At 46.7% G+C, this 21,288-nt stretch overlaps 1 protein-coding gene across 29 annotated transcripts in view; it reads right to left on the bottom strand.

Moving 5' to 3' along the window:
- Window positions 1-20,925, bottom strand: part of PARD3 (par-3 family cell polarity regulator) — a 612,530-nt gene extending 591,605 nt beyond the window's left edge. For 20 of the 29 annotated variants that reach the window (XM_044762251.2, XM_044762259.2, XM_070501247.1 and 17 more), the window contains exon 1: window positions 20,677-20,923. In XM_044762251.2, coding sequence (XP_044618186.1) covers window positions 20,677-20,796 — 120 coding nt within the window. In that variant the 5' untranslated portion in view covers window positions 20,797-20,923. Of the gene's footprint in view, window positions 1-20,676 lie in introns of all 29 variants that reach the window. The other 9 variants (XM_070501252.1, XM_070501261.1, XM_070501246.1 and 6 more) reach the window with 2 other exon arrangements.
- Between the last annotated feature and the right edge of the window lie 363 nt (window positions 20,926-21,288).

Here is a 21,288-nt window from a genome sequence, read left to right as displayed (position 1 = left end):
AACTGAGTTTTAGGATCCTATGTAAATTTCTTTTCCAAAATGTACACATAGATTTGTTTTTAGAAGTCCAAAAATGTCATGCAGACTTCACAGAAAAAGCAAGTAATACACATCATTATTTTAGGTAGATCAAACACCAAACACTGGTATACACAGCTGCAAAGCTTTCAGAAAGGTCTCTAAAACAACTAGTCTAAAAATTAGCACCCCATCCAGCTCAGAGTCAAGCAACTGAAAAACTAGTAGGTCTTTCACATCTTTTCTCAATCCTTGGAGACTGAACAAAAATCCCTTTAAATCTATTACGCACCTCAAGAATACAAAGATAAGAGCCAGTTCAGATGAACAGTGCTAAACAAGTACAGATTAATGCAACCACAATAGTGAACAAGGACACATTCTTCACATAGAATAATGAGGGAAACATGACACACTCAAAAGAGAAGGAGGACAAAATAATCATGATTCCAAAAGAGTGCAGTCTTAACAGAAACAAAGCGTCGGTCAGATAATCAGATGAAGCTGTCCACCTCAGCGAGAAGTCAAGTAGGAATTGTCCAGGAAACCGCTGAGAGTAGATGAACTTTACAACTGGTCTTAATAAGGTGTGAGAGCCTTTAGGCAGCTGGATGAACCATGTTGCTGATACTTCGCGTTTCTGTATCTCATTAAAGATGGAAGGAACCCTTGAAGACCAAAGAGGCAAAGGAAATGTTGTCTTAAAGTGGAGAAAAGATCAACCTCACGTCATAATCCAGTCCAACTAGCAGAAAAGCTGTGAAAACTGTCACCCGGCATCCAAAGCACAGAGCAAAGGGGCACCTGAGGTGCACTGACAAAGGACCGAGGGCCAGACTCACCCAAGGTCTTGTGAGGCACGGGGGGCCATGTGGACGGACGGGAAATCATCTAGATACTAGAAACCCTTTGAATTCCACTCCACATAACATTCTGCGGAAAAAAAGGCAGCGAGGCAGGAAGCGACCGCCCACGCCAGCCAGATGCACACTGGGGCAACTTTTCTGGAAAACAAATTGGCAAAATGCATAAACTGAGAGCCTTAAAAATGTTTATGACTTCCTACCCAATAATTATACATCTAATTTAAATAAACAATCCAAGCTATGGACCAAATTTTATGCACTAAGTTTATTTTAATATCTTTAAATGGTGAAAAATAGAGAAGGGAATTTCCAGTAATAGGCAAATAGTTAGACAAATACGTATATATCCGTAAAATGGAATACTATGCAGGCTTTAAATTTATTATGACAATTTTTGAAAGACACAGGAAAACGCAAATATATTAAGTAAAATAAGTAGAAATAACTATATATGCATCATGATTTCAACTACTTGAAAAGTCTTATTTACATTCACACAAACATACTGAAAGAAATACTCAAATTTTAGATTGCCTGGGTGGCAAGATTAGGGGTAACTTATCTTCTCTAAAATTATTCATACATTCCAAATTTCCTATAATAAGTATGCATTTATTTTATTGTAAACAATTAATGTGTAACATATTTCAAGAAAATATTCAGTGTGCTCACCCAAACCAGTGTTTCAGCGGAAGAATCCTGTGCTCCCAGATGCTGAATCACGAACTACAAAGAGATTCAGCTGCAAGAGCAGATTGTCTGAAACACTGTGCAGCTCTGAGGTGGGAGAAAACTTGTCATATTCCCGATTAATTATTGATGAATCTGGAAACTGCCTCATTTATTAAAGACTTATGTGCTTCCAAAAGCAACAGCAATACACTCCACAGCCTGTAATCTGGTGTGAGCAAGCAATTTCTAGGCTGCAATAGGATAACTTGTGGTATTCTCGTTCCAATGACAAAATCCAATAAAATAAATTGTAGAGTGTATTTGTTTAAATAAAACACACTTGCACATTGTCTTCCATTCCTTTGCCAGCACTAATTTACCAATCAGTCAGATCCCCAAGGAGGCATGCACAGCAATGATTCTGCTGTACAAACAAGGGGGAAAAAACATGTTACCATTATTTTAGCAGCAATAGCACAGAGCACCCGTACAAGATTAGCTGAAAGTGAGAGAGAATGGAAACCCAGAAGCTTTGCCCACCCCCACAAGAAGGCTAGCAAGCTCTTCACTGCCTTGAGGTAAGCACCCCCACGGGCACACTCACCTCCCTCGCAGACAGCCCTGCTGAAGAACCAGCACTCACGCAATGCAGCGGTTGTCAGCAAATGAGAAGTTGGAATACCAGGCAAGGGGAAAAAAGAGTGAGCATCCTCTTTGAAAGGAAACAGGAAATATCAAGCAATAGCTGAGTTAACTTAAAAACATGAAAAGTTCTATTGCAAATTTTTCTCTAAATATTCCAGCAATGTATCCCAATACAAACCGATTTTTTAGAGATTTACTGAGCCATACAACAACTGACTGCATTTCTTTAACCCATGGAATTATAAAAGAGAATCACCTAACATTTGAAAGACACCAAAAGACAGCCTATGACTGTAAAATAAGCCGGATCCTTTCATCAGCAAACTCAAACAGTCCACTAACAACCGCCCCTTCCACCCTAGCCTCCCACGGGCACACACACATGGATGTGCACACATGCAAATGTGGTGCACACAGACACACACACACACACACACGGACACGCACACACTGATCCCACACACGCAGACAGGCGCCACACAGATGCACACACTTTGGTTGATAATTTGAGAGCATCACAAAATATAAAATAATTCCACTGGGAGAAATAAAGACAAGCGAGTGCCTAACTCTATTCTAAAATTTTTCTTCCTCTGTTCAGTCGCGCAATACAAAATACAATTTTCTCCTATGAGAACATTATAAGAAATGCTCTGGCCAGACAAACACTATCATTTTCTAATGTTCTATGCCACTCTGAGCGAGAGGCACAGAAATCTGTACCTGTCACCACAAAGCAGCAGCTAAACAGGAGGCCACCAGCCCATTCAGACCAACCTAAGCTCAGTCTGTGGGACCCTGACGGTCACCGGCGGAAGCAGCCCCCCTGAGTCTCCCGGACCCGAGCCCCCCTTGATGCTCCGCTGGGCTGCTGGCACCGCCAGACCAAGGCTTGCAAACCTCTGGAGACAGCGGGGCTGCCACCGGCCTGGGCCGAAGCCCGCGGCACAGAGACAGTGCAGGGCCAGCCTGCTCGCTGCAGGCGGCGCTCAGTGCGCAGCCACACCGGGCCAGCCTTTCCTCTGGAAGCCGTGGGCTAAGCCAACGCTGTGCTCTGATTTAAAGGTCAAGTTCTTCAAAACAACAGCCTCAGCCTTCTTGGGAAGAGACCAGAATGGGGGACATATGCTGAGGCGGGAAAGCGAGAGCAGGTCAGCACAGCTCGACACCATTCAGTGAGCACCTGCTCGGGGAGCCCAAAGGGCGACGTCACTTAGTCTGACTCTAAGATGCCATCCTTGGGCTCCATGTGGCTTCTTCCCATGCCTCCTGCTTTGACAGCCTGCTCTGACTTTCCCTGAACCTCTCCAGACACTCCCGGGGACAAGGGACCAGGGTGTGGAAGGCACTGGCACTCATGGGCTCTGCCTGGACGTCTTGCTTGCCCATCCGCAAGAGTAAGGAGATCGGCGAGGACCTAGCAGAGTCCAGAGGTCCTGCCAACCCTTAGAAGGAAAGGTGACTCAAATACCCAGCTCAGGACACCAGTTCACTGTCCTCACTCAATTCAAAATGCTTTCATTAAAATGGCTGCGGCTGCCCTTGTTCTCTCATTATCAGTGTCTCACAAACTCCACTCCTCAGAGTACAGCTAATGCAAAAAACCACCCCTTCATATGTATTCAGGGTTAATCACAGAAGACAGAGACAACTCTGGGCTCCACACAGGCAGAGGGGCAGCTCCTGACCACCCGCAGCAGGAGTCGCGGTCGCCCTGCGGTCTCCGGGCCCTGTGTTTCCAAAAGGAAACATCTCACCCTCTTTTATCCACTTTCTGGACAAGTCATCCACCGCCTGGAACTTGCACACCCACCGTAATCCTACAGTGACATGGAGCCCAGTACAGCCAGAGTCAGGCCACCGCTGTCAGCAGCATGAGGCAGGGGACGCAGCGCGTTTTCCGTGGAGATGGGTGACCAGAGTGAGCACCACACTAAAGAAGGCACATTTAAGAGATCCTTCTGGATGGCATCAGCTTAGTGTCTCTTCAAAGTTCATCCAATTTTAATTATTTACAAGTAACAAAACATGAAATAACACGGTAAAACTATTGGGGGAACTTTCTTTCAAAAAGGACCTGTTTGCAGCCTGGTTCTTTACATCCCTTCAACTCGACGTATCTGCTCTTGAATCTCCCTGGGTCCTTGCGGGCTGTGCCAGGGCTGTGGCAGAGACAGCCAGCCTGGCTGGGCAATGGCACATGTGCCGAGGCGGAGAGAAAGCCTTGATTGCCACAGTTGTGGGGCAGGGGGCCCTCTTAAGCTTTCGGAGCAAAAAAGCGGCAGGGCAGAGGAAAGAACAGAAGAACCCAGGTGAGAGGGAAACCAAGGGAAAGAGAATTCCAGGCCAGGGGCAAGATGTCAACATGTGTGGAGTGAAGGGAACAGGGTGACTCGGCACAACTTTGCGGAAACGTGGGCATCAGTTCTGTCACGACAGGGCAGAGTGAAGAGGGGAATGGGAGACAAAGAGAAAGCGTATGCTGGGGTCCATTTCCAGGTGGACACATTTAAATTAGACTTGGAAAGCAGGCAGAACCCACAGACTTCTCCATCCTACAAGTGTTGTGATGAAAGCTGTCCCTGGGACGTGGACTCTGCTAGAAATGCAAAGGATGGGTCATTTCACTGGGGGCGGGGGTAGTAGAAATCCATGAACAGGTGATACTCATAATGAAGTGCAGCTGGAGAGCTGTTTATTCCCAAAGCCTGATACCTATCAATTACATGTAAAGTATCTCATTTTAAGCAAAACTCAATGAATGTAAGCAACACCACATTTGGAGGATTACAGTGGAGTTGCATCTTACTCAAGGGCTAGGCTCTAAACTGCAGGGGTAAAGTAAACATAACATATGGTTAAACTATCCTTAAAAACTCCATTTAATTACCCATAAGCACAAGAAGATGCTCCCAGGACGGGGGGTGGGGAGGACAACTAAGGAATGGATACCACACAGGGGACAAGGGTTTCTCACCCCCAATGTGACCCTCAGTCCACACTACACTCTAAGGGGGTGGCCATGTAACTACCTTTACCTTTATGCTTCCCACTGCCTGTCTCTTTGCTGAGCACGTAAAATGTAAACCATTAAAATGAAACATCCCTCTGATGTAATGCTCAAGCTTCCACCCAAAACAAAGCACAGAAAACACACAAAGCACAAAAAACAGAAGTAACTCACTCTTCTTTAAACATGACACTTCTTTGGCAAAAGGTATACAGTTTAAAATATTACCAGATGTACAAAAGTCGATCTCCACCCTTTTCCAGAATCATATCTAAGAAAGAAAATCCATCCTCCAGTTCTAATTAGTGTGTGGATCACTAAAGTAGCTGCCTTCTGAACACTGCTCATTAGCAGACTGATGAAATTCCTTTATTTCCTCATCTGCATACGAACTTGGGGAGTACTACGGCTTATTTACCTGACAGGACATTCCAATAAAGGAATCATGAGTGGCGCGACCACTTTGAACCTCTTGAAGAAGATGCCACATAAACCTAAGGTGTTATTAGCATTATCTCTGTCTACTGTCCAGCCTGGGAAAGCTGTCTGATCTTCAGACTCATGAATTATGAAGACAAACTACTTCCGAGGTTTGTCAGCTTCGAAAGTTCAGGATAGACATTTTGTTACCCGTGCCCAGCTGAAGAAAAGGACAATTTTAAAACATGACACAAAACAATAAAGACTGTTTAATGTTACATGCAATACACACACACACACACACGCACACATACCGATGGCAGGATACAGATGGCCACAAGTTATCTGACGCTCATCACATTGAGAAGTGGAGTTGATGTCCCCTCCCCCAGAATCTGGGCTTCTTAGTGACTGGTTTGGCATGTAGAAGACGAGGATGATGATGCTGTGCTGGCTTCCAGGCCTAGGTCTTAAGAGAGCGACAGCTTCGTCTTCCTGACTCCTGGGACACTCTCTCTGGGAGCCCTGAGCCACAGCGTGAGGAGTCTAACTCCCCGGGGCCTCCAGGCTGCAGACAAGAGGTGCAGGGGCTCCGGGCAGCAGTCCAGCCAACCTCAAGCTTCCAGTCACCCCCCGAGCACCAGACACGTGAATGGAACCAGCTAGGACCCTCCAACCAGGTCTCCTGCCTGCTAAATATCCCTGAGTGACCCCACGTGAAGCAGAATCGCAGAGCTGGGCCCAGCCCAAATCCTGGCCCACAAACTCACCACAGGTAAGTAAACAGCTGTCGTTTAAGCCATGAAGTGTTAGGTGATTTGCTATGCAGCGATATAGAAACCTATGCTAACTTTCAAACAACATTTTTTACTAATCAACTTATGGTCAAGTGCTATTTGAAACTGCTGAATAGGATAAAAAATCTTACATGGGCATTGCTATCAGACACATTATGCCTTCAACTAAAGAACTGTCTAACAAGTCTATAAAATCCAGTCCTACTATGTTTTCATAGCTGCAGTGTATTTGAAGGCAATGTTTCAAGCATCACTACCAAGAACTGCACTTTGCAGCTCTGACAGCACCCTGAGGAGGTTAATCACGCCACAAACACCGCGAGCACTGTGCTGGGGTCTGGGCTTGCTGAGCATGCACAGCATGGTGGAAGAGCGGGCAGGGGGATCTGGAACGGCCTCCCAGAGTGGCCGGCGAGCCCGGCCTGATGGTGCGAGCTGTCCAAATGAAGGCTGGCAAATTCTGTGTGAAAAATGGCAGCTTGGTCATCTGCCCTCTTGTCCCTACTTCTAGTAACATATAAAACACATAAAAACGTAGGATATAAGGAGCCGTGTTCGCAGGAAAAACAAAAATCACAATGCCATGTTGAAGACAGTAAAACTAACCTGTGGAAAAGCCACTCCTGACCCACGTTCGGTTCCGGAGGCCTTAGGTCCAGCACATATCTGCCTGCATCGGCCAAGACCCTGGGCCCTCTGGAGTGGGGGCGGGAACTGTTCAACAGGACTCTTCTAAGAAGGGGAGCATTAAAGTGTGTAAAAGGAATCTCATGCTGGCCTTGTGAAAGTGTGTTCCCTCACATTATTGTTCCTCCAACACAGGGATGCACAGCTACAAACAGGCTTGAAAAGAAACTCTCGCGAGAGCATTGAATCCACTGCTCACAAGCCCCCTTCCTTGTTTTACCTCAAACCAAAACTCTCAGTTGCCCTGTTTCTATATATCACAAGCACCCAGAGGACAACTGCTCACACCATAACTCACTATTTTACTCAACCTGACCTTTCCTTCCCCCCTCTCCTTCCTATCCCCCCGTGCTATCTTTTTACTGCCCCTCCTGGACCCTTTAACTCATTTCTGTTAGTAGGTGGTTAGTAAACTCAGACTAGACATCATGAAGAGGTAACAGCTAAAACCTAAGGAATACCTAATACAGGTGGTGTCAACTGTTTCCACAAACGAAACTCAAAATTAACAGGTAGGAGAATTGAGTGACTTCAAAAGTCAGAAATGAACATGTATAGACTGACCCATTGTCACATAAGTGACCAGCCCTTAAGCACCCTGGCTGATCTCCCAACTTGTGTTCTGGAAATTTCCATGCACAGCTGCCAGGCTGAGAAGCATGATGTGTTACACCATATAACACAACAATCCCAAAGGGTCTGGAGTTTCTTCTAGACCAGCGGTTCTCCACTTTGGCTGCAGAGAGAACCACCTGAGGAGCTTTGTAGGAAAACCAACACCCAACTCCAGCCCAGAGGGCTGATTCCTCTGGTCTGTGTGGCACCCAGGTATCAGTTTTTTAAAACCTTTCAGGTATTCCGACTTGCATCCAGGGTTGAAAGCCACTGCTCTGGTACCATCTGGGGAGCTGGTTAAAATGCAGATTCTGAAACAGAGTCTGGGATGGGGTTCCTGACTCTGTATATCTAACAAGCTTCCGAGCGATGCCAGTCCTGCTCGTCCACGCATCACACCAGAGCAGCAAGGGCCTTCGACAGCCAATCAAGCTCCCTTGGCCCTCACCAACCTGGGCACCCCAAAGGTGCACTTCTTCCCTGAATCCATGAGCCATTCAAGCAAATCCAAGTCAGAGAAGAACTCGTGTTCTCCTCTAGGCGCTCTCTACACTTTCTCACGGAACAGCAGCATCGTGGCGCAAGGCCACATCGGTTTGTCACGGTGCAGCAATTCACAGCACAGGCTCTGCAGTCAGGGAGGTCTGCCTAAGGAGGCCGAGCCATGCATCAGACGTGCAACCTTCTGCAACTTCCTTATCCTCTTCAGCCCAAGTGTGCTCCCTGTAAACTCGGGACTGCCTCAACACCACCACTCCACGGAATTACTGTAAACACACAAAGCCCTGAGCCGGGCACTCAGGGCCTGAAATGCCAAATACTGCATGAGTGCTAACCCTTGATAACAATGGTATTCCTTCTATTTGCTCATCCCATTGCTTCATGGTTCTCCTCCTACCTCTCTGAGACTCCTCAACAAACTGGAACTGAGAAAACATGACAGGTATCCTGGTTAAGGGTACTTTATCAACAACTCCCCAACCTGACAGGCAGATAAATAATGCCTCTGATGCAGCGCATCTTGTGTGAGAGCTTTTGATTAGCAGTCCTGACCTACAAAGCTTAATGGCACCAAAAGCAAAGACTGAGCTGAAAATACCACTCCCCTGAATCTTGAAAGAAAGAGGCGTCCCTCCTCATGGGTGGGAAAACAGCCCAGGACCCAAGCTGAAGGAGCTTCAGACTAAAATCCCGCCCCCTCCACCCATCAAAACAGACTAAGATCTCTCTAAAACACCCCCAGGGAAGAGAGTAGAACTGAAATGTTCTCACCAAAAAAAAGAAGGTCACCATGTGGGGTGACGGATGTGTGAACTCGCTGGGGGAAAGCTCTTCACAATGCACACGTATCGTCACACAGTACTCTCTAGACAGCTTACTATTTTATTTGTCCCTCATACCTCAATAAAGCTGGGGGAGAAGAAACTCCCCCCCAAGTCATTTCTCTGGCCCCTTGCAAAATGCTGGGATATTCTGGGAAGTTTTTGAAAGCACCATTCACTACCTTCATTAGCAAAGCACAAAAACACAGGAAGTTGTAAGGGGAAGAGATACATATATAAATCCAGTCTCCCATGCTGCTCTCTCTCTTTCTCATGTCCTGTATGAAACAAAACTTTTGGGTTTCAAATGTACTCATGGGAAACAACGTTTACAAACAAATATGCAAGAGATCAAAGTCAAAACATCAACATTGCACAACCAGATAAGCAACTTCCCTAAACATACACGGAAAGAAGGAGGAAGCATTATTTTCATTAATAAGATGTTTAAGGTCTTCAAAGAGAGGAAATAAGCTATCAATATTGTGGTGTGGAAAAGACAGGAGGATGTGATCCCCAGGAATATGAAGCCAGTGCTTGTCGATCACTTGACATAACAACACTGCCATGCCCAGAGCCTGAGCAAGCCTTCAAGACACCACTCCCTACTTAGGAGCATAAATAGGTCAACTCCTAGGCGAAGTCTTAAGGTGACTGGCATTGGATGCCTTTAGCCAAGCTAAAGTATTAAAGTTGCATCAATCTGTCAACCCTTATTGACTACCTACCTCAGCAAAAGATATTCTGTGCTCATTTATTGCTGATTTAGCTGCCCAAAATCACCATCGCAGGATCCAAAGAAGAGTAAAGAAGTGTTATAGGCACATGAATTATAGAGGCCTATATAATAAAGGATTAGAGAGGTCACAAAAATGTCAGCTTTCCCATTTTACTTTATAACTCATATTATCTCTTTGAGCTCCAGGGTATTTTCAGAACTACTACTAGTTACTAAATGCTGAAGGTTTTTAAAACATCTGTGCATTTCATAAACAGCAACAGTATCACAGTTTCTAGTTTTATTCTTTCAAAATTTCAAAATAGTTTTTACTGAAAAATATATAACCAGTATCTTTTAAAATACTGTAAATAAAGCAAAGAAATTTTACATAATTTACTTTGATTTATCTGTACCTCATTGGAACTGCACGGGATGTGGGAATGGCAGCTGCAATTATTTTAGAAAGTAACAAGGACTAAGAGTAAAAAAACAAGTCACACAGCTGAGACAGTTGAGCAAACACAATTCTCCTTGGTCTGTAAAAGAATCAGCTTTAACTTCTGGGTGACCAGAACATTCTTTTTCCTCTATTTCCAAAAGATTTACTAGTAAACATTAATACTGGAATTTCTATAGTATTTTATTTTTTTAAGAGAGGAGATTCTTTTTTTTTTTGGTTTAAAGCATCTTTTTTTTTTTTTTGAAGATTGGCCTTGAGCTAACATCTGTTGCCAAACTTCCTCTTTTTTTTCCCTCCCCAAAGCCCCCCAGCACATAGTTGTGTATCCTACTTGTAGGTTATTCCAGCTCTTCTTTGTGGGATGCCACCTCAGCATGGCGCAATGAGCGGTGCTAGGTCTGCGCCCACTATCTGAACCAGTGAACCCCGGGCCGCCAAAGCTGAGCACACAAACTTAACCACTTGGCCATGGGGCCAGCCCCTCTATAGTATTTTAGAAGAAAAAACTGACGCTTTAATAAGTCATCTTGAAAAATGACACTTGGTATCATAAATCAAATGAAAATCAAGTTGACTTTATGAATTAGCCATTAAAATTGTGCCTAATCTTTGTTTAAAACGTCAAGAGAAAGAAAAAGATCTAACATTGACTGAACCTATCATATGACATGAGCATTTTCTACATTAAATCACTTAGTCTTCATCAATGCCAACTAAAGATTGCATTCCCAAATCACAGATGGGAAAACTGAGTTCACAGAGTTTGTGGGACTTGCCAAAGTTCAAAACTACTGGAGGCAAAATCCAAAACCTGGAAAAGCTCTTGCATTATGGACTGCTTTGGAGCATCTAAATCAATGTCCTTGGGATTTTATTTCTTAAATTGCAGAAGAACGTTTCCATGATTTTTTAAGGGAGAACAGTTTTACTACGCAATTTCCCACATCCCGTGCAGTTCCAATGAGGATGAGAAGAAACAATTTAGAAGAGTTTATTCAAGTGAATCTTAATCACTGGCAACCGTTCCCAGCAAAAACGAAAGAACAGCACTGCTAACATCCACTCCATTTCACTTCCTGCAATGCATTCCATTCTCTCTTCACACCCGAAGAGCAACCCCAGGAAGGAGGTGGTACCAGAAGCCAAGGCTGCTGGACTCTCAGAGGTTACGCTTCTTTCTCTCAGACACACCAACGATGGAGTCTGCTCTTCTGGATCCTGGTCCAGAACATGTCACTCTGGTGTGCCTGCCTCCCAGGAGAAAAAAAACATCCACCACCAAACTTTCCACCTTCAGCCTACCGTGTTTTTCCAACATCCTTGTTTAAGAAGTGGGTCATAAAATACAAATCATAAAGCTGACCCCACCATAGAAAGTTCACGGTTTTATTAGCTTTCCCGGTTTCCTTGAAAAAAATATTCCTGATAGTATGTGCCTTCATAATTTAAAATACACTCATTTCCTATTCCTCAGACAATACAAACGCTGATCTACCACCATCTTCCACACGTGGTTGTTTCAATAGTTATTAAGCCAAATGATGCGCTTCACTTATAGATCCTCCTGATTTGTGCGAAAGGTTTTTTTCCAGATCTCTAACAAAGTGGTAAAAGTACCAGATCCTACATTCAGCTTGAACTGATTTGGTGATCAGTCACATCCTGTGCGGTGGGGCATCAGGAACCAACATCCTGTGCCTTTTACCTTCCTCTTCTGCAGGGGCGACAGGCTGCAATAGGAGAAATCTCAGTTTAGAGTACTACCCTGCTGGGCAGGGACCTGGCTATTATTCACACCAGACTTTGTATAACTTATAATTCTGAAACCCCGTGTACATCTTAAATGCCTTTGTGGGGTAAGAAAGTGTATTCCCTGGTAAACTGCTTACTTCTTAATTCTGGATTTAATACTAGATTTAGAAAAGAAAACACAGACATGAAAAAATTTCCAGTTTTTATTGTATACTTACAAGAAATAGAAGAAAAAGCCCATTCTCATATCAACTACCTACCCCAAAATGGCACTTTCCTCTTTGTGTTTTTAATCTGTTAATACAACATATTTTTAATATTTAGCAATTTTAGGTTTTTGAGACACAGGGAGTTTTTTCTGAAGTGTTAGAGAAGGAAACATTGATTTTTATTGCAGAATATCTCAAAGCAGCCTATTCAGAAATACAAACCCTGTAACATAGATTAGTTTTCTAATCGAAAGGGATATGATGCAAACACTAAGAACAAGAAAAACCCATATACCAGAAAAAATAAATCTGAGTTCCAAAAAATTGTCTTACCATGTCAGAATATGAAAGAACATCAAAAGTGGAAGAAATAATATTGATCTGTCATCTCTAAAACCACTTAAATCTTATACCACCATAAAAATACCAATTTCATGAAGAGATGTGTATGAATACGTCTACACATATCATACATTTAGTATCACGTAGTATCACATATTTAATTATACTTCACAAAGGGAACAGTGTTATTAACTCACTTGGGAGCATGTAATTTATCTTAAAAGATACTTATCTTGAGACGGGAAGGAATTCTGAAGGACACTCCAGGCACATCTCAGCAGCACGTGTTTGACCTGGGGGACAGGCCCCATCATTTCAAAGAAAGGGAAGCAGGATATTCTCACAGGAGGGTGGGTGGAGCAAGAGATTCTGTACCCGTCTGCTCCTCTGAAGAGCCACCGGACATCACTCATGCTGCACGGTCCCACGAGCACCATAACCAACCCGGCAGAGCAGGAGTGTCTTGTAGCTCAGCGACTGACAGCAAGTGCTCAGCCAGGAATGTCTGAACACGGGAGGATGACAATGGGAAACCTAAGGCTCACAGAATTTGTGAGACTGGCCAAAGCTCAAAATTACTGAGGAACAAACCCCAAAACTGGAAAAGCTCTTCCATTACGGACATCTTTGGGGCATCCTAATCAACTTTCATTCAGCAAAGGCAGCTAGTGTGCTGGGCGGGAAGGAATCGCCGGCTGAGGGAGAACAGGTGAACAGCTGACGGAGCCTCTAAGAGGGCAGGGGATGACTAGGAGAGACCAAGGGACTCGGAGGCCCAGGAGTCAAGAGCTTACTAGAGAGCAACGGGATAGAGCAGGCAGGCCGAGAAAGCGGGGTTTACACACCAGGTGGAAAACTGCTAAAAACAGTTTTCACTTCAGGTTTCTGAGCATCTCTGATACAGAAATGCATGTTTAATGGGACTTTCACAACAATAAAATGGAGCTTTGTTCATAGTGGCTTGTGTGGTCTATTTTTTTAGCATCTTTGTTGAGATATATCCATATACCATAAAATTCACCCACTTAAAGTGTATAATTCAATAACTTTTAGTATATTCAGAGTCATACAACCATCACCACTACCTAAATTTAGAACATTTCATCACCTCCAAAATAAACCCTATAGCCATTAGCAGTCACTCTCCATTCCCCTGACCCCCCAGCCTGGGCAGCCACTACTCCACTTTCTGTAGCTACAGATTTGCCTATTCTGGTCATTTCACATACATGGAAACATACAATATGTGGGCTTTCATGACTGGCTTTCTTCACGATGCATAATGTTTCAAGGTTCATCTGGGTTGTGGTGTCTATCAGTACTTCATCCCTTTTTATAGCTGAATAATATTCTAATAGATGGATATACCATATTTTGTCCAATTGATGGACATTTGGGTTGTCTCCATTTTTGAGTATTGAATGATGGTGCTATGAACATTCATGTACATGCTTTTTGTGTACACACGTTTTCACTTCTCTTTTATATTTTATAGTCTATTTTTAAGAAAAAATAAATAATTGACATTTCAAGTCATTTGCATATGGAGCTTGAAATTTTATTTCTGGGTTCCAATATCAGTTGATGGAGGGAAAAAGAATAAGCGAAAGAAATATTTAATGGCCTAAACCACCTAAAGGCAGCAATCCGGACACAAGAAGACACAGAGCTAGGAAGGAAAGTCATTTTTACAGAAGCCTTCTGAGTGGAAAAAGTTTTAAATAAAATAATGGCTAAAAGAGAAAAATAATTACCTTTCTACTATGTTCACTGAATTCTCCATTTCTTTTCATAAAGATTTGTTTTTCTAGTTTCCATGTGAAACAGAAAAGATATGGAAAACAGGGAAAATTTTCCCTGCTCTCCTGCATTGACCTTGGTCCCAGATAGGACTGTTAGGTGAGTCGCCACACAGGAGGAGAGCACACCGTGTGGCCTAACCTGCCATTCACCCTGGGAAAGATGACCTGTGGAAAGCCCCTGGACCAATGTCACATATTTCTGTCCATCCTTGGAAAACTGCAGAGGGCTCTGATCACCCGTTGCGTGTGTGTCACCACCAACCTGCGTGCAGCTCTGCAGAACCTCCCAGGACAGAGGGAGGGCTGTTGGGGTTAGCGGGATGAGCCGGACTCGAAGTGTTACCCGCTGACCAGCTCACCCGCGTCCACTAAGAGCCAAGCAGCACTTCACATCAGCCAGACTCCCTCTGTGAATCGCAGATCCTAAACATTTCTGTTTACTCCTGGCACTTTCCCGAGGATCCCAAGTGACAGAGTTAGAGGTGCCAGACCAAGCACAGGTGTGTTTCCGGCCAAATTCCCACACTGCCCTGGCCACCTGCCTTGAACCAGGCCCAATGCAAACCCCGGGACTATCCTCTGCTTGGTCTGAAAAACAGACTGAGCTCCTTCAAAACAGCTGACACAAAAGAATAACTTCCAGGGACTCCAAATCACACTAAATCTTAGTTTCAGTTACAATCTCTTTGTGCCAAGATGCCAAACACAGGAATCCTTGAAGTCCTTAAAATGAGCAAGTGCTGGTAATAGTCTTCTAAGTAAAAGTGGACTTTTTGTGTAAGAGTATGTGGATGTATTTATTCTCTACTTTGAAATTACTCAACCTCCAAGACTACCATGTGGCAGATATGGGCTACACGAGTAAGACTGAGGGAGGGCCATCATGCTCAAGCATTTCTCCTGGAGGGAGAAGGGGCACAGTCAGTCCCGTAGACAAACACACTGAAGCATCCAGAGAAAAGCACATTCACCCAGGTCAGTACAGGAGTGGAGGGAAGTCCCGAGAGAAGCACGAAGCGGGAGGCCCTCAAACAGCCTGGGGATGCAGGGCCAGCCTCCCACCAATGGTTGTGTAAGGTGAGGCTCAATGGACGAGCAGACGTGGAGGGAACATGCATCCCAGGCAGAAGAAACAGAAAAGGCCAGAGCAAAGACAGGAAAGTGCAAGCAAGTCCAAGTGGGTGGAGTCACGGGTGGGACAGTCTGGAGGCGGGAGGGGTCCTGCAAGGGACAGGCCTGCTGAGGAGCAGGGCTGGGGCTCTGGGAGCAGTGGGGGCAGGGGGACTTATGCAGAAAAGCTCAATGAGATTTCTATCTTAGAACGAGCAGCCTTTCAAACACGTTTTGTCTCCTGTTCATTTTTGGGAGGGAAAATAGAAAATGTTAATGAAATAAAATTTATTTCATTTCACTATTTTTATGCTGGCCTCTATTGTCATTCAAGCTCTGCAACAATATAACTATTTTCCTAAAAGTTTCGATTAAAAACTTGTAAATGTGTAACAACATGCAGTTACACATCTATTCACAGAAAAATCTCACACCAATCACAAGATTTTTCATTAAAACCATGATTTATATGATTTTGGTAATCAACAGTCCTCCTCTCCCCACACATGGAAGGTACATTTTCAAAAGTGAATGTCCATAAACTCAAGTTATGTCTTTTTAAATAACAAGTTGCTATTAAATAACTCTAAGGCTTCCACGCTTGCAGGACAGAAGTGGTAGCCCAAAAACCAGAGGCCCAGATCATCAACCCAGAAAAGAGCCGACAGGAGCCGCTTACACGCCCTGCCTCACACACGCGTGCACACGATTTGCCCTGCCAACTGCGGTGCTGCTTAGGCCAATATTAACACTTTTGCCTATTCTTTAACTAAATCCCACGCTGCCTCCTGAAGCTAAGAGCAAGAACCAAACATGAGTAGAAGGAGACTTGGTTAAGTTTCCCTGCAAGTGAAACTGTTTGGAGAATAAAACCTATGAGTGATTCTGACCCAGCACTGACAAGTTCACATCATCGTCCTGTCCAGTCCTACTCACGCTAACCCTGCAAGGGAGTCGCCCCTTCAGAGATGAGGAAAATGAGGGTCTGTAGGGTCGGTTTGCCCAAACAAACAAGCAAACAAACCAAGGTATCCAAACCCAACCCCAAGCTCATCCTCCCCCAGAGAGGGCCACTGGGGCAGCAGCGAGGTGAGAGGGTCCAGCAACAGCCCTCCCGAACATTCTCCTTCAGCCCCTTCTTCCTCTTTCCATTACTCAGCAACCGGCAGATTCCTTTAGACGGAAGGCGGATTCCATCCAAGCAGCTGTTCCAGACACCCTCCCAGAGGACCGCTTGTCCTGTTGCTGCCCTGCCCAAAGAGCCCCGTCCTGCCCATACATCAAACTGCACGAAGTCCAAGCGTCCTGCCCTGGCCTCCAGAGTCCTCTTCAGCTTGATCCTAACCCACCATCTGACAGGAGCGCTCCGCAGGAGCCAAACCAGCCCTGGATGCCTGAGTTGACACTGTTCCCCTCCCCAGAACGCCCTCCTCCCACTTCTCAGGACGGCAGCAGGCACTCTCCAGATTCACACGCCAGGACCCCACTGCAGACACACAGAACCAGAACACCTCGGCCAGGCAGGTGCTTTGTGAGGACACTCACTACCCAGTTAGAGAGCACTGCCCTAAATCAAGGCCAGCCTTCCCACTCACTAAGCCCAATACAAACCCTAGTGACTAAATGGGCCCGCCTACCCCCATGCCACAATAACCCCTCACATCTCTGGAATCTAGGAGCAATCACTGTCTGTACCATCCTGCTGCCAATTAATGCTACCACCTACTGTTATAGTTTTATATACTCATCCTGTCTCCTAGGTTATATTCTTCTTGAGTGCAAGAATTTAGTCTTATATTTCTCCAGAGACCACGACATTTTGTACACAGCAGCCCTTCAAAAAATCAATTTTTAAAAACAAGCATGGAGATTTTCTCATCTTTCTCCTAACCAGAGTTTGGATACACCGCAGGAAAAACAGGAAGCCTCAGGGCCAGCCTTGATTCACTCAAAATTAAGGAGTGGCCAGGAAAAAAATGAAAAAACCTCAGAAACCAAGGGCACCAAACTAAAAAGTCATTGCAGTTAGTGCTCTGCACCCTGCGTCCATCAGGAATGGCGGATGAGTCAGGCCGCAGGCAGAAGAGCAACAGACACACACACAGGCGGGCAGTCCTCTGACCGCAAGCACCCGAGAAACGTGCATGTAACCCGGTTCTCCATGTCCATGCGAGCACCCTCCTCAGAGGGTCTGCGCCAGCATGTGTGGATGGGACGAACAGCCAGGACATTTTCACTCATCCGTGATCGTACAAAGAAAACATTTTTTCATTAGAGGAAAAAAATGCTATGACTAAGTGTAAGCCTTTAGCTATCTGCTTATTGAGGACATTTCTGGTATTAAGTCACGTCACTCCGCTGTCCAGAAAAATTGATTTAACCTGAAAACAGCTCAAATATCATGTCAAAAACTTAGCCTCACCACACCACAAAATACTTACTGCAAAGAAAGCCTTAGTGTCTTGGGGTCTTTCTTTCTCTTTTCCTTTCTTTTTTTATTTTTTGAATTAATTGGTTTTTATACAAAGCCATAAACATGATCTTCCCACATTTTTCCCCACCAGATGGGAGCTTGTCATGCCACATGTCACCTAGCAACCTGCACGCCACTCCACAGCTACCCAGCTACCCAATTCTTCACGCAAAATTTATCTTGTTCCATTAAACAATAAGGGATAAAAAAAATAAAAGAACAGAAGTTACAAGTGTTAATATGTGTTTGCTTCATAATTATTTTAAAGAGGGTGGGAGAAATGGAGAGAAAGTCTAAAGTTTCATCTTTACCAATACCTAACAATTTAAGAGGAAAAATTACAAGTGGACCTAGAAGATACTCAGGCTCTTGCAACATTTGAGAGTCACCAGTCTTGAGGTCCAATGATGCGACTTTGCATATTGCAAAGCCCATCTTAAAATTCACCCGCTGAACTTTCAGTTGAACTTAAAAAACATTTAATCAATTTCAGAACCCCATGAATCATGCCTGACTTCTCCCTCTCATTTGTATCCAATTCCAATGCTACTACCGCTCTCTGAGAATTACCATCCCCCACTTCCTTCTCCACCTGGTAACCTCATACTTACCTTTCAGATCTCGGCTCACACGCCCCTTCTCTTTGGTGTGCCTTCTCAGACTCTCTTAAGAAAACTGCACTCCCTTTTCTGTGCTCCCAGGTCACTGTGAAACCACCACCCCTAATATTTAAAAATAAGGTCCAGATCTATCACCAAGACTCTCAACTCCACCCACCCAACATCTCAGAAGCATCCTCTTCTCCTCACTGCGCCACAACATGCCAGTCCACTCAGAGGACCATGGAGCCTAGTTCCTAGACTCTTACATTCCAATTTACACAAAGCAGCCAGACAGCGGGTCCCCTAGATGTCCAGCACCCAGAAGAATGCTTTGGACATAGTAAATGATTAAGAATTTCTGTAGAACGAATGAATGACTTAGTCAATCACACAACCACATTTGAATCTCCAAAACAGGCTATCCAACCAATGTCCATTGTGTGTGCATAATGCAATATGACTAATTTTAAGCCGGTAAAATTAGTAAAACGAAAGAAAATGTCCATCACCTCTCCCGATTCAGTAATTTAGGCACACTGCAGAGTCTATATTACTGTATTTCTTTCCTCTCCCGAATTGTTTTGTTGGTTTCCAGAGTACATGTGCAACCTGCTTAGTGATTTAGAACATTCAGATCATAAACTGTCATTCACAAACAATTCTTTAAAATGCTAAATGTAAGCGTAGAGGGTTTTTCCTCCTCCTTGTCAGCGTTGCAAGATAAACAGGTGCCCAATTTCCATTAATTTTATTTGATTTTCAATGAGTTCAACCAACTGTAAGAAACATTTTAGAGCTGTTACATAAAGTCAACATCTTCCATCATTGTGTCAGGTTCCTTAAAGTCCCCATGATCATCTTAAAAGGCCAGATTTATGCTATTTTTTCCCAATATATACTAAAAACAAAACAATAGTGTAAGGAGGTTTTTCTTAATTTCAGAGAGACTTGGAGGCCACCAGAGCACTCTGTCTACACTCAGTCAGGCTGACAAAGCCGCGGTCCTCCTCAGCTGCTGCCCCAAAGCCCGCAGGGATCAGGCCGCTCCACGGTCAGGAATGGGAAACTAACACGTGAACGTGCTTTCCACCAAACGGTACTCCACCGCAAAGGAAATATCCTCAGGTGCTCCAGAGAAACTTCGGAGGCGTGGGCTGTTGTCAAACACAGACACAGCCGATAAAACAATTTAACAAAGTGCCTTTTCACTTCTGACACATTGTAGAGGAATGCAGTTAAGTGGAGACAATGTTATCACTCCACGAATTAAAAGGGAAATCGACTCAACCCCGAGATCAGGCTCTGGCTCGGCAGCCCCGGCACCATATGGAACTAGTTCCAGATAGGTGAACGCCGAGGTCCCCGCCGGAAAACTTGAATGCAGTGACTGATTCCAGGGCTGTGCTTTGTGAAGGAGTCCCGCACCGGAGCCTCCTGGTCACCGCGATTCTGCGCGCAACGGCGGCTCGCGAGCCAGGGGGAGGGTGGCCCTGGGGGCTGCCTTCCCGACCGCGGGCCGCCGACTGTGGCCGACCCGGCAGCCCCGCAGCGTGCGGGCCGCCCCTGCCCGCGGGCGGCAGGCAGGAAAGGGCTCTCGCTTCGCCCCTCTCCCCGCCCGGGCGCAGTGATTGCAAGGAGCAGAAACGCGGCCACTCTCCGTCGTGTGTGCAATACTTAAACTCTTCTCCTACCAAAAAAGTTCCCTCTCCCAGCCTTCGCCCGCGGGGCCTGGGAGCGGGCCGAGGCCTGGGGCTGGATTTCAACGGCCGGCAGCGGGAGGCCCGGGGACAGGCGTCCGGCAGGCTGCGCCCGGCGCGCGGGGCTCGGCTCCTCTCTCGGGCAGCTCCGGGGGCGCCTGCGGCCGGCGCAGCCCCGAGGGAGAGGCGGCCGCGACCGGCCCGGAGGGGGCCTGGGGGGCCGCGCTCTGCCCGCCGGCCCGGCCCGCGCGGGGCACTTTGCGGCCCGCAGCCCGGGGCGGGGGGCGCCCGCGAGGCCCGGCCGGGCCGCCGCACTTTCCCTTTCCCCGCCTCCCCTCCGGCTCCCTCCTCCCCCTTCCAGGAAGCGCCATATTGATCCCGGCGCCTTCCCTCCTCTCCTCCTCTTCCTCCTCCCCCGCCTCCCCCTCCCGCCCCCGCGCGCCCCCGGCCCCTCACCTTGGCGATGGCCTTCCGGTAGCGGGTCACCGCTTGCTGGATGAGGCTGAAAACTTTCATGTGGCCGTCTCCGCACGGCACGACCACCCGGGTCCTCCCGAAGCACACGGTCACTTTCATGCCGCCGCCGCCGCGGGCCGGCCCGCGCCCCTCGCTGACCGCGGCCGGAGCGGCCCCGGGCCGGGGCGCTGGGTGTTGGGCGCGGCGCGGCCGCTGCACGGGCGCGGGCGGCTAGGGGCGCGGGCAGGCGGCGGCGCCGGGGGGCCGCTCGGCTCGCATGCCCGGCCCGGCCGCCCTCGCCTCGCCCGGGGCTCGCCTCGCCTCTCCCCGCCGCGGCGCCCGCAGCCTCCGGCCACCTGTTCGGCGTCTCGGCGCGCTCGGCGGCGGCGGCCCGGGGCTGTGTGGCGCTCGCGCTCGCTCGGGGCCGCTGGGGGAGGGGACGGCGGCGAGGGGAGGGCGGAGGAGGAGCAGGGCCGGGCACCAACAGCGCGCACATGCGGCAGGGGGAGGCGCGGCCCGCTCCCGCGCGGGGCGGAGCGCACGGCGGCGCACCCGGCCCGCCGCCGCCCTCCCGGGGCGCGGGACCCCTAGCCGCCCGGCCCGCCTGCTCTC

Source organism: Equus asinus, chromosome 29 (assembly GCF_041296235.1).
Source record: "Equus asinus isolate D_3611 breed Donkey chromosome 29, EquAss-T2T_v2, whole genome shotgun sequence".
Lineage (NCBI taxonomy): Eukaryota > Metazoa > Chordata > Mammalia > Perissodactyla > Equidae > Equus > Equus asinus.
Note: the sequence above shows the minus strand (reverse complement) of the source record. Positions and strands in the feature narration are given on the sequence as shown.